The sequence below is a fragment of the Chrysemys picta genome, chromosome 1 (assembly GCF_011386835.1).
Source record: "Chrysemys picta bellii isolate R12L10 chromosome 1, ASM1138683v2, whole genome shotgun sequence".
NCBI lineage: Eukaryota > Metazoa > Chordata > Testudines > Emydidae > Chrysemys > Chrysemys picta.
In genome coordinates this window covers 34073265-34087763 of record NC_088791.1, presented here as the reverse complement: position 1 = coordinate 34087763, position 14499 = coordinate 34073265, and the positions used below count along the sequence as shown (strand labels likewise).

Here is a 14499-nt window from a genome sequence, read left to right as displayed (position 1 = left end):
CTGGAATTTCTTTGATTATCTTGAACATTTTATAACATAACTAGCTAAACATAATATGTATTATTATACCCAGAATGTGTGAAAATATAACATATTTGTAGCTATAGCTTAATATTCAATTAAGGCCTAAAGATTTGCAATTATAGAATATTAAACTAAGTTATAATAATGTTTATTAATATAATATTTGCATCAATATTGAGGTATCTCCCCAAAGTCTAAGGAATTCAGTAGGACTTGCATAATGGCAAGAACTAGCTATTTTCAGGATTGAACCCTAAGGCCTGGTCTACACTAGGCGTTTATGTCGAAGTTAGCGCCGTTACATCAAATTAACCCTGCACCCGTCCACACTGCGATGCTATTTAGTTAGACGTAGAGGTCTCTTTAATTCGACTTCTGTACTCCTCCCCGACGAGGGGAGTAGCGCCAAATTCGACATGGCCATGTCGAATTAGGCTAGGTGTGGATGGAAATCGACGCTAATAGCTCCGGGAGCTATCCCACAGTGCACCACTCTGTTGACGCTCTGGACAGCAGTGCGAGCTCGGATGCTCTGACCAGCCACACAGGAAAAGCCCCGGGAAAATTTGAATTGGAATTCCTTTTCCTGTCTGGCCAGTTTGAATCTCATTTCCTGTCTGGACATCGTGGCGAGCACAGCAGCACTGGCAACGATGCAGAGCTCTCCAGCAGTGATGGCCGTGCAGTCTGTGAATAGAAAGAGGGCCCCAGCAGGGACTGATCGGGAAGTCTTGGATCTCATCGCTGTGTGGGGCGATGAGTCCGTGCTTTCCAAGCTGCGATCCAAAAGACGGAATGCAAAGATCTACGAGAAGATCTCTAAAGACATGGCAGAGAGAGGATACAGCCGGGATGCAACGCAGTGCCGCGTGAAAATCAAGGAGCTGAGACAAGGCTACCAGAAGACCAAAGAGGCAAACGGACGCTCCGGATCCCATCCCCAGACATCCCGTTTCTACGAGGCACTGCATTCCATCCTCGGTGCGGCCGCCACCACTACCCCACCAGTGACCGTGGACTCTGAGGATGGGATAGTGTCCACGGCCGGTTCCTCCGACATGTTAGGGGACGGGGAAGATGAGGAAGGAGATGAGGAGGGCGAGGCAGTCGGCAGCGCTCACAACGCTGATTTCCCCGACAGCCAGGATCTCTTCATCACCCTTACAGAGATCCCCTACGAAGCGTCCCCAGCCGTTACCCCGGACACAGAATCTGGTGAAGGATCAGCCAGTAAGTGTTGTAAACATCTAAACATTTATTTTTAACAAAACAGGAATATTAAAAATTAAAAGAATGGGTTGTTCATGATTAGTGTGCCCTATGCGCTTAACGGTTTAGTCATGGGCAGTGCAAGTTTTGAAAAAAAATCTAGCAATGTCCGGTTTTCAGTGATTGTCCTGCACAAGCCGCTCTACTGTTTATTGCCTGCTACTGCAGCTACAGTAAAATGCGGTCTATATGTCCGGGGATAGAGCAGTAATCCTCCTGGGATATCTCGATGAAGCTCTCCTGGAGGTAATTTGAAAGCCGTTGCATGAGGTTCCTGGGGAGAGCGGCCTTGTTGGGTCCTCCGAAGTACGACACGTTGCCGCGCCACGAGACTATCACGTACTCGGGAATCATTGCTCTGCATAGCAGGGCGGCATACGGCCCTGGTCTTTGGAGGCTTTCCCGGAGCATTCTCTGTCTGTCGCTCTCAGAGATCCTCATCAGGGTGATGTCGCCCATGGTGACCTGCTTTTAATTAGGTAGGGGAATGTTAGTGTTGGGACTGCTTTCCCGTTCCTTGACAGAACTGTAACCGCTGGTTTGTAGCCACGCGGTGGAGGCGGGAGAGGGGCAGCCGAAAGGGATCGTTCCCGGGGACAGCCGCGAGGGGGTGGGACAGGGGCAGAGTTCCCGCTTGCCGGATTGCTGGCTGCAGGAACTGACATAGCTTTAAATGTGAAATGAGGGCAGTGGTAATATAAAAGTTTTAAACTGCCACAAGTGTACGGCTTACCATGTCTGCCTGCAACAGAAATTCCGTTGTGCTGCCCCGCTTCTCAAATGTGCTGTGCAAGACCCCAGGCACTGAATGCGAAGGCCGAAAATTCGTCCTTGTGCTGAGTGCGCATGTGATAGGTGCTGTGCATGGTCTTGTTCACAGAGAAAGACTATGTTCTTTGTTCACAACTACATTTTTCTTTCTGAGGAATTCACTCCCTTTTTCCCATTTCCACAGCCCCATCTGCGACTGTCTCACAACCTAGCCTGGAATCACACTCCCAGAGGCTAGCACGGATTAGGCGTAGGAAGAGGAGGACACGGGAGGACATGTTCTCTGAGCTTATGGCCTGTTCCCAAGCCCAGGCAGCACAGCAGACCAGTGGCGGGAGAACTTGACCCGAATGCACCAAGCCAACATGGATCGGGAGGAGAGGTGGCGGCAGGAAGACCAGCAGGCGACTCAAACGCTGCTTGGACTACTGAGGGAGCAAACGGACACGCTCCGGCGCCTTGTGGATGTTCTGCAGGAACGGAGACAGGAGGACAGAGCCCCGCTGCAGTCCATCTCTTACCGCCCTCCCCTGCCACCAAGTCCCATACCCACCTCACCCAAAGTGCAAAGAAGGAGAGGCGGCAGAGTCCCTGCTAAGTCTCACTCCACCCCTGCAGAGAACTCTAGTAGCAGAAGGCTCTCATTTCCCAAAATTTGAAAAGTTCTTTCCTTCCCGCCTGACACAAGCCCCCGTCCAAGTTTCACCTCCCAATGCCATGTGTAGTTGATAATAAAAAATACGTTTCTGTAAACTACTGTTTCAATCATGTTCTTTTGGAGGAGGATGGGAAAGGGGGTTGGTAATTGGACAGGACAGTCACCTTTGGCAGGGTACATAGTCGGGGGCAGGCACAGCAGCAGGGCACATACACAGTGCAGTGATGCAGTGACTAGTTACCCTGGTTAGTCTGGGAGGTTGTTTTCATGTTATGTGGTGGGGGGTGGGTTGCTCTGTGACTTTGTGGCAGGGGAGGGCAGTTACAGATCTTAAGCGGCGGTCCTTAGGCAGGATCACAGAGCCACACAGCAGGGGATCTGTAACCGTCCTCCCCCTGCCACAAAGTCACATAGACCCCCCCCATACACACAGTCCCGATCAGGAGGGGTGACAGGCTCCGTTGAAACAACCATCCCACCGCAGCGGAGCCTGTCAATCCTTGAGTTTAGAAGCTGCATTCGCGTCACTACACTACACCCGCTCCGCACCACAGTCTGCGTCCCAGTTTTAAAAAATTCCCGCGAAAACAGTATTAAAGAAAACGGTGTGCTTTAACAAAGTTGAACTATTTTTATTTCGAAACGTGTGTTGGAAGGGGGGTGAAGGGGGTATGTAACTGGATAGGATAGTCAACATTAACTGGGTAAAGAAACGGGGGCAGGTTTAGCTTCTCAGTACACAAACTTTAAAGTCACAGGTTACCCTGCTAACTCAGGAACTTTGCTTTCAAAGCCTCCCGGATGCACAGCGCTTCCCGCTGGTCTCTTCTAATCGCCCAGCTGTCTGGCTGTGAGTAATCAGCAGCCAGGCTATTTTCCTCAACCTCCCACCCCGCCATAAAGGTCTCCCCCTTGCTCTCACAGAGATTGTGGAGCACACAGCAAGCTGCTATAACAATGGGGATATTGGTTTCGCTGAGATCACAGCGAGTCAGTAAGCTTCTCCATCTCCCCTTGAGACGGCCAAAAGCACACTCCACCACCATTCTGCACTTGCTCAGCCGGTAGTTGAAGAGTTCTTTTTCAGTGTCCAGGGCGCCAGTATAGGGCTTCATGAGCCAGGGCATTAGCGGGTAGGCTGGGTCCCCGAGGATGACTATAGGCATCTCCACATCCCCAACAGTTATTTTGTGGTCCGGGAAGTAAATACCTTGTTGCAGCCGTCTAAACAGACCAGAGTTCCTGAAAACACGAGCGTCATGAACCTTGCCCGGCCATCCCACGTAGATGTTGGTAAAACGTCCCCTGTGGTCCACCAGTGCTTGCAGCACCATGGAAAAGTAGCCCTTTCGGTTAATGTACTGGGTGGCCTGGTGGTCCGGTGCCAGGATAGGGATGTGAGTTCCATCTATGGCCCCACCGCAGTTTGGGAATCCCATCGCTGCGAAGCCATCTATGATCGCCTCCACGTTTCCCAGGGTCACTACCTTTGGCAGCAGTACATCAACGATTGCCTTGGCTACTTGCATCACAACAACCCCCACGGTAGATTTGCCCACCCCAAACTGGTTCACGACTGACCGGTAGCTGTCTGGCGTTGCAAGCTTCCAGAGGGCTATGGCCACTCGCTTCTGTACACTCAGTGCAGCTCGCAACCGGGTGTCACTGCGCTTCAGGGCAGGGGACAGCAACTCACAAAGTTCAAGGAAAGTTCCCTTCCGCATGCGAAAGTTTCGCAGCCACTGGGATTCATCCCAGACCTGCAGCACTATGCGGTCCCACCACTCAGTGCTTGTTTCCCGTGCCCAGAATCGCCGTTCCACGGCATCAACATGACCCATTGCCACCGCGATGTCCTCGGCGCTGGGTCCCCTGCTTTCTGACAGGTCCGTGCTACTCTCAGACTTCAGGACATCACCGCGGTGCCGTAGCCTCCTCGCCTGACTTTTCTGCATCTGCCTCAGGGAAACCTGTATGATAAGCTGCGAGACGTTGAGAGCGGCCACAACTGCAGCGATGGTCGCAGCGTGCTCCATGCTCGCAGTGCTGTGGCGTCCGCGCTGTCAATGACTGGAAAAGTGCGCGAAATGATTTCCCGCCGGCGCTTTCAGGGAGGGAGGGCGGGAGTGATGGATGGAGGACGACAGTTACCCAAAAGGACCCTCGACACATTTTGTTACCCAGAAGGCATTGCCGGCTACACCCAGAATTCCAATGGGCAGAGGGGACTGCGGGAACTGTGGGATAGCTGACCACAGTGCACCGCTTCGAATGTCGACGCTTTCACCGTTAGTGTGGACGCACAAAGTCGAATTACTGTCCTTAATGTGGACACACACGTTCGACTTTGCAATATCGATTACAAAAATTCGATGCAAGTAAAATCGAACTACTCTCGTAGTGTAGACAAGGCCTAAGTGTGTATGGGTCATGTCTATCAAACTGGTAGTCATATCCCCAGCCACTGTAGATATGGGATCAGGTGGGTTAAACATATCAAGTAATACCTAGCACTGGCAAAGGATTCAAATACTTAGAAAGGAGTAAGATACTTGATGCCAAGCACTACAGACCACCCTCCCCCCCTGCAACATAGTCAAGATCTGGTAGTGATCTATGAAAGGCAAAAGAGTAAAGGTTTCATTATAAAAAGGTTGGCAAGTTTATTGATGAGAGCCAATGAATCTGCATTAATTTTATTTAGTGCAACTTTACATTTAATAAAATGATTTTGCTATAGATTATCTTATCTTGTTCAGTAATTATAATTGTTTCACCTGCCTTGAAATGGGAGCTCTATGTTATTTGATGAATGGATTGAATAGCCAAAGAGTTTTACTTCAACTTCTATATCTCTGTATTTTTCTGCTGAACACTATCTTCTCATAATTTCTTTCAGCAATACTCAGTGAACCACAAATGGGCTCTGGTCATATCATATTTCCTAATGTAAGTAGATGCACTACTTGTGCACTTGGATGGGAGACTATGAAGTAAAATTCAGGATACTGGAAAAATGGTGTTTGTGATTCAGCCAGTGGCACATTTTCCTCTGACTAGAACTAGCCCCCACACCTTAGCATAATGCCATTGACTTTGCAGTGAGTCTTGTGTCAGCAAGGATTGTGGAACTGGGCCCATTAGGAACTGCATATTTGACAAATTTAGCTGAAAGGTGAGAACTGGTACACTAGTCAATAACTATTATCACTGTGACAATTTTCTGCCTTGTGCAAACACTGAATAAATAACCTTGACAAAGGAGCTCTGCTGGGGTCTGGGACAGCATGGATCCTCTCATCTACTGCAGGGTAAGCAGTTGCTTCAGGAATCCAGCCTGTCCTAGGGTCCACCTCCCTGTGGGGCTATGACTGATGGACCTGCCCCCTTTCCTGGCTTTGGCTCTGCCTCCTTTTGTGGATGAACACTGAGAGACCTCCCCTTCGCTCTGTAGAATGCAGGGGATGTGGGCCCATGTACAGGCTAGTTTTTTTGCCTCAGTCATGTAGTTCTTTCATGGCCGAGACCTTCCGGGAAGATGGAGCTGTGTGGTGGGGGCTTGGGAGAGATGGGATAGGAACAATGAGGGGTTAGAATGTGCCACAGGATTGTTAAGAAAGTAAAATATCAAATTACATTTAGAAGTCTCTCAATCCAGGCTATAGGACAGATTTAGAAATGCAAGAGAATATTTTAAAACCAAACTATATAGAAATGCAGTGGAAATATTTTTCTTTTTAAAACTTTGGGTGATTAATATCCTGCCTTAAAGCAAAAACAAACACTTTATTCCAATCCCTGGGTGTATTCAGTCCATCTTATTTATCTTCCACACTAGTAACTAAATCATTCCTTTAGCTGAGACAGTGCAATTTGGTCCCTACTGCCATCACTTCTCCCCAGAAGGTTTGCATTGCTGCAGAGCTGATAATGTCTCAGCTGTGGTAAAGTGAATCATAAAAGCTGCTCCTTAATTAGCTGTAGGATGAATCTCCAAGAGAACTCTAGGGTCTGTGCCTAGAAAAATCTTTGAGCAAACAACCTGGATTAACCAAAGTTGAAAATACGTAGTGGTGCTTAAGAACTAATGCAAAATGACTGACTGATTAACTGGCAAAGCAGATGTCTCAGGTGAGCAATGGAATAAACCATCTAGCAGCTGACAAACAAGATGGCTGTGCTTGTGCTGATAAATTGACACAAATAGAGGGTACTAATCTGTCTCTGCCTGCTTAATTGACTAATGATAAAGTGTAACTCAAAATGTAAATAGTTCATAGTTAAATCTAATCTAAGATGCTGGCATTCAGGAGGCTAACATTTTATCTTCTCTGCAGAGGTGTGTGCCAGTCAGCATGCAACTCCTACAGTGAATTTGCAGATTAGGAAAGGCTTGAATTGCAATCTGCACACTGACAGTGGCAGTCAAGTTTATCATTACCTCCCTCCCCCAGCTTTGAGGCATGTGCCTGGCTGGGGACAAGCTGCCACTAAGAAACTGGGACTCAGGATGTGGGCCAGAGCAAGGAGGAACAGGATTGCCAACTGGCTATGGCAGGCTACTATATCAATATGTAAATATTTACATTTGAGGCAAAATACAAGATCTGGCAATCCATGCATTATTTTTAATATGAAAATAGACATATTATAGGTATATGGCAGTTCATTATTTGCTACAGCTGACCTATAAAATTTGACCTATCAAAATAGCCTCTTTGTTTCAGTGGAAAGTTTTTCCTTGCATGTTCTTAGAACTTAAACTCTAACTGTTTGTCATTACTTAAGCAGGTGGAAATGACCAATATGTAATGAGAGATTTTTCCCCGAGTCTGGCTTGCTCTAAATTACCCATTTCTCCACAATATGGCCTCCTGCTGCCTTGTCCACCTGCTTAGAATTTATTTCCAGAAAGCAGCATTTTTCACCATTTGCTCAAATCTTGTTCATGAGGAGACTCCAGCCTGGCCACCATTTGTTGTTCAGAGCATGCAGAATATGGATCCTTGAACACACACCAGAGCACTCTGTATTAGCATAATTGTTATTAATAATAAAGCACCCATAAGATGCTGAGTGGTACACAGCTGAAATGCACCAATACGTAACATCAATTAAAGCAATATAAATAGACCATTTTACAAAATGCTGAAATTTTAAAATCAACGTAACCTCACATACAGACTAGAATGTATGTTGGTGAGCACTTAACTACATGAGTGGGCCAATTAAAATCAGTGGCTCTACTTGGATCAGTCAAATGGGGCTACTCTTGTCAGTAAGTACTGACCAACCTAAATAAAGCTTGCACAGTGTAGGTGTAAAATAAGAAGGACACATGTGGAGCTAAACTGAATAATGGCATAGAGCAAAGATAAAAGGACTTAAGTTTAAATTGTCAGCTGGAACAGTAGTTGGTTTCTGCAAGTACTGAATTTTTTATGGGAACATTAAATTTACAGAACTACGCAATGCATTATAGTGTACTATTGAGAATGATATGTAGTAATTCGGGATGATAATGCATTTCTCTACATTTTAAACCAGTCAAATATTACCCATTATGGTGCAGCAGAAATAAAGGTTGAGTTGCAGGAGTTCAGTGTAACAGGATCTGTAAACTATCATTTTGTAAAAATCTCCTTGAACTGGCAAAACAGAATATAAACTTTGAGTGTAATTTGAATTTTTCATGCTGGTCTGGTGAAAAATAAATTGATACAGAAAAAATAAAAATAATTAAAACAGTTCCCATTTTGGCAGGTTTTCATTTGATTGCCTCACTTTTCTTTGTTCTCCTTTGCAAAAATTCTAAAACACTCTGGGACCAGTCCTTTGGCCACATTATTGCTCCTCATGTGCTGATTCCTACAAGTTCAGCTATATGTTGGTAGCCTTTATCTATAGAGGATTTTATAACATTTTAGCCACAATGGCATGTATGTGCCCAAGCTGAACCCGCCACATTTTAATTTGAACAACAAATCTGTCATTCGCTTCCAGGCATGCCAAAAAGAGACAGAGACTCCCACACAAAATATGCCTGCAGCCTAGAGAAAAGTTTCCTATGAGGGGAAAGAGGAGACCAGAATTTAAAATTTCACCTCTGAGCACTGTTTAAATTCCCATGTAATTCACTCAGGCCAGGAACCCCAACATATAAGACGTTTAGGCAATAGCTGCTGAATGCTCAGCCCATTTTTAAAATAAGTTGGTAGAGATATCATGCAAGGCCACTGCTGCCTTAGAACCCAAGCCTCTATGCTGCCTAGGCACTTATAGTTTGCACTGCACAACACTGCCTGTCAAGGTAACTAAAGTAGTTTGCGTTATCCTATCTCTACCCATTACAAACCACAGTCCTCTCCCAGAGCCAGGGGTAGAATCTAGAATTCCTGCTCACCAAAATTCTGCTGCTGACAAGTAGGTATGTGTGTAGGCCACTGGGAAAGTATGGCTAGTCTTTCTGCAGTAATTGGATTATAAAGGGGCTAGCAATCAGAGTAGGTCAGGAATTTTTGGACTTGGGGTTTGGGGGTTTTTTGGTCAGAAAATGCAGATTCATTGAGTCTTCAGAGCAGAAGGAAAGAAAGAGAAGCTTGGGAGCAATAGAGAGCACTGATGTGCTGTGGTCTTCCCTCTGGCTGAATGGCTTTGGTGCATGATAGGAGACATAGTGTGGATGCTCTAGTACAGGGGCAAAGCTAGATGGGCATAAAACTAGCCATGCTAGAACAGCTTCTAGGGTAGGGTGCCATTGGTTAGATATTAGGTGGTTCATGGACAGCACGTGCCCAACAGCCTGAATCAGAATCCTATACCTGAACACCCGTGAACTGTCAGAACATTCAGATTTGGACTCAAACTGGCTTGTGCCAGTGTCTATTTAGAATCATAGATGATGCTGCCACCCACAGGAGTGACATTCCAACTCATGTTATAATCTTCAGGGTTAGAACTAGGCAAGAGAGAAATGAATGGCAGATGGAGTCATGTCATTTTTACTGAACAGTGCACAGAAAGGCAGCCAGATCTCAGCCTAGCAAGAAAAAAAATCCATTTTTGTTGCCAAGCAGAAGAAGAAAAAATAAAACACAGATAGAAAGAGATTAATTTCTGAGGGACGAACTATTAAATGTAGCATGGAAATTGGACTCTTTTAGATGTTTGCAGAGTTCAGCTTGACAAACGATGTCCAATAGTGAATTATTACTTTAAACTCATAACCCAAGGCTGCAACCCAGGGATATGGAAGGTAGAAATTAATTAATCAGCAATCTAAGCTGAGAGCAATACTTACTTTTAGATGCCTGGTGAACAAAACTAAGGACACCAAAGGACTTACATAAATTATAGGTCACTGGAAATAACAGCACTGAAATCTGTGAAGGTCTCCATGTTAAAAGCAGAAGTGGTGTAACAAGATAAATAACAAGTGTTTAATGATAGCAGAAAAACAATAATAACCTGCAATCAAATGGATAATAAATTATGGCCAGATGGTACTTGGACTCTACAGACATTTCATTGTCCCATATGCCTTCATCCACTGGTATCATTTTAGATTGGATTCCAAAAAAGCTGCTTGTTTATTTTTTCTTTCAAAATTAATGATTAGCATCACATTGTGTTAGATTCATTGCTTCATGTCTTATTGTGATACATGACCAGCAGGACATCCTGCAATGTACTGCAGTAAGGCACTCTGGAAGGGTGCCTGGGAATTCAATGGTCAGACATTTTTGTGTTGTAAAGTTTCATAAAATCATCTTGCTCGGTAAAAAGGAGCAATTTTGTTGCAGGAATATATACTGGATGTTTCACCTCAATGAGACAACAGTATGACTGTAAAAGTAAAGCAGAGTATTTGCCAGTCAAATAAATATCTTGTATAAACATAGCAGATTAAATATTGTCCAAATCCAAAGTGTGTATTCAAACTAATTTAGTGAAATTGCTAAAAACATCAATGGATGTTTTACTTTCTTTGAATAGGGATTTGACTGATTCACATTTATTAGCAAGACAATTTCCCCCTGAAGATAGGGGATCAAGTAGGATGTTCTAAAATGCCTATTAAAACACTGACAAGAGTTTTTTTCCCATTTTATTTTGTTTCTATGTACAAAGTTGTGCCCAGCTCAATGGCATCAAAAAGTCTCACTTAGAATAAGGCCTTAACACCCCCCCCCAACAAACAAAACAAAAAAACCCCACCTAAAGCACTTTCCAAAAGTTTTCACCAAGGGGACAAAACAGTAGGAGAGGACAATTTCTTTGTAACTATAATATCTCTAGCAAAAGGGAGGGGAAAGTGGGGGACTCCAGCTCATTTGAAGTAGGCTGTCCATCAAAGACACCTGCAGCTCCTTAGACATAGCCATTCATCACCATCATCCTAGCAGAAGAGGAAAAGGTTTTTTTAAGAGTTTAATGAGCTTAATTCCCAGATGTGGCAGAGTTTAGCCCCAGGTACTTGATCTCTGAAATATTGTTCTCACATTTAACTGTTCTATGAAAAACTATTTTTTTACAAAAGGGTGTGTGTGTGTAAGGATGGAAAAAAGTGAAAATTGCTAGGGCATCTATTTTGTTTCTCTATTGTTCCAGAATGGTAGGATAAAACAAAGGGTAATTTTCCTTTGATTTTGATCCATTGCAAGGCTAATATGCTAATATCTTATTTAAATCAGGGCAGACAAATTTGCATACTGTAGTGTTTCCATATCCCATCGAGCTCTCCAGTGCCTCAAAGTTCTGTGCTCTCCTTGCTCTTCAATTTCAAGGTGTTTTTTTCCACCTCTTAAAGAATTTATTATGTGCCTTCTGGGTGGAGAGAAAAAACAGTTCATTAGAACGTATTATCCAAGAGAGTCATTAACCTTTCATGTGTGAGACACATGGTAAAATAGGTTGAGTTCATATCTCACAGAAACTTGGGGGGACTGCTGCACAAGGAGTGAGATTTTATGTGCCTCCTAATTGCTAATAAGATTCTTATAAACTTTCACAAGGTCATTAAATATTACAGGGTTGGGCCTATAGCACAAAGGACAAATAAGAAGGTTTCTGTGGAGTTTTGTGGGTCACTAGTAGGGATGGAAGAATGAGTCTGGAGAAAATAATGTAGCATGGAGTTTGTGTAATGAAATTCCAATAGGTGGTGCTTCTGGGAAAGAAGTGGCCCTAACCAAAAATGTATATACTGTATTTGTGCTAGCAACTCCACCTACCTGTAAGTTTTCTGCAGAGGTATTCATGCTTTGGTGATGTTAACAGGGCATGGGTCCCAGGGTATATACATGACCAAGTATACCAATTCTAAGCCAGGCCTTTTAAGGGAGTTGCTTCCCACATGGTGTGTCTGAGGGAACAGTAGTTTCACTTGCGGAACCATGGGCTAGATTTACAAGGGGGATTTAGGCTGAGCGTTCTATCACCTGACTTTCAGGTGGAAATTCACAGAATTCACAGCCCTGAGTTAGGCACCCAGGCTCCATAAGCAATGCATGGGAGGAGGTAGGTGACTAAAAGAGGGATTCACAAAAGCCAGAAAGCTGAGGTGGGAGCCACCTAAACTAGCCCTTAGGACATGCCAAGAAGAGGGCTGTGGTCTAAGCTCCTCTAAGGTAGTTAGGTGACTAAATCCAGGGGAGAGGGAGGTGACTTCCTCCACTTGGGATTCACAGTCATGAACCCTTTTCTGGAATTAAGCACCTAAACCACGTCTTACATGTCTCAAGAAAGAGGCACAGTTCCACTTATACCCATTAGCTCCATGGTAGGAGCACTCACTAACATGCTGATCAATGCCTGCTTTGAGATACTTGTTAACAATGAAAAGGAGTGGCTAATACACATGTGAATGACTTGGAGGGAATAATGTAATAATCTTCTGAAATGACTTGTATGTTTATAACAGGAGGAAAAAAATATTTTCCAGCACAAATTGCTATCAGAAACTGAATATGTTCTTTGACTTAACATTGATTTGCAGGTATAATAGTACCACAATAGTAACAGTTATGTAATAAAACAGGCAGACAGTTCCACAAAAAGAACAGATGGGTTACATATGATAAATTTATGCACGGGATTATATGACAGCGTTGCCTGTGATAGCAAGGAACTGGATGACCCAGGAAGTCCTTTCCATTCCTAGGTCCTGTGTTGCTACACACTGGTCTCTGAGCTCAGAAACCTCTCATGCTGATGACTTCTCTTACATGGAATGGATTTACTCCACACCTATGCTTACATTTTGAATGAGTAATTTTCATTCTTGAATGTTTTCTAATATTTCATGTCCTGTAATAGTTAAATGAAGAGTATTATTAGTATTTTTGTTTGCATTACAACAACTCCCGGGTCCCTATCAAAAGTTGGAGTTCCTTCTTGCTAGGTACTGTACACATATATAATAAAATAGAGAGTCCCTGACTTCATCTGTCAAAAATATAAAAATAAATTTGCTTCTCACTATTTCATAAAGATGTTTAGAAGATTAGTTTATTAGTGTTTTTAAAGTGCTTTGAAGATTAAAAACATGCTTAGCAGTATTAGCCTTTCATTGATTTCTGGGCCAAATGCAGTTCAGATAATGCCACAACCAGTGTACATGATGTATCTGACCTTACGCATGAGAATTTCTTTTTCTGGTTTTCATCAATATAAATTCAAACTAGAGCTGTCAAGCGATTAAAAAATTAATTGTGATTAATCACATGATTAAAAAAATTAATTGTGATTAATTGTACTGTTAAACAATAATAGAATACCATTTATTTAAATATTTTGGATGTTTTCTACATTTTCATTATCTGAGTCAGATACCACCAGCAGAAAGCTGATTTTCTTTTTTGATGGTTCGGGTTCTGTAGTTTCCGCATTGGAGTGTTTCTCTTTTAAGACTTCTGAAAGCATGCTCCGCACCTTGTCTCTCTCAGATTTTGGAAAGCACTTCAGATTTTTAAACCATGGGTCGAGTGCTGTAGCTTATCTTTAGAAATCTCACATTGGTACCTTTTTTGTGTTTTGTCAAATCTGCAGTGAAAGTGTTCTTAAAATGAACAGCATGTTCTGGGTCATCATCTGAGACTGCTATAACATGAAATATATGACAGGATGTGGGTAAAGCAGAGCTGGGCACATATAATTCTCCCGCAAGGAATTCAGTCACAAATTTAATTAGCACATATTTTTTTTAATGAACATCATCAGCATGGAAGCATGTCCTCTGGAATGGTGGCCAAAGCATGAAGGGGCATACGAATGCTTAGCATACCTGGCACGTAAATACCTTGCAATGCCAGCTAAAAAAAATGCCTGTTCTTACTTTCTGGTGGCATTGTAAATAAGAAGAGGGCAGCATTATCCAGCATTATCTCCTGGAAATGTAAACAAACTTGTTTGTCTTAGGAATTGGCTGACGAAGTAGGACTGAGTGGACTTCTAGGCTCTGAAGTTTTACATTATTTTGATTTTGACTGCAGTTATGTAACAAAAAAAATCTACATTTGTAAGTTGCACTTTCACGACAAAGAGATTGCACTACAGTACTTATATGAGCTGAATTGAGAAATACTATTTCTTTTGTTTATCATTTTTACAGTGCAAATCTTTGTAATAAAATAATATATACACTATTATTTCAATTACAGCACCGAATACTATCTATATGAAAATGTAGAAAAATATCCAAAATATTTAATACATTTCAGTTGGTATTATATTGTTTAACAGTGTGAATAAAACTGTGATTAATTGTGATTACTTTT

At 43.2% G+C, this 14499-nt stretch overlaps 1 protein-coding gene across 1 annotated transcript; it reads left to right on the top strand.

Moving 5' to 3' along the window:
- The first annotated feature begins 410 nt into the window (after nt 1-410).
- On the top strand, nt 411-3481 carry LOC135973135 (myb/SANT-like DNA-binding domain-containing protein 2). Its single transcript, XM_065554812.1, has 2 exons — nt 411-1254; nt 2249-3481. The coding sequence occupies exons 1-2, from the start codon at nt 678-680 to the stop codon at nt 2407-2409; spliced, it is 738 nt and encodes a 245-aa protein (XP_065410884.1). The 5' UTR covers nt 411-677; the 3' UTR covers nt 2410-3481.
- The last annotated feature ends 11018 nt before the right edge of the window (nt 3482-14499 follow it).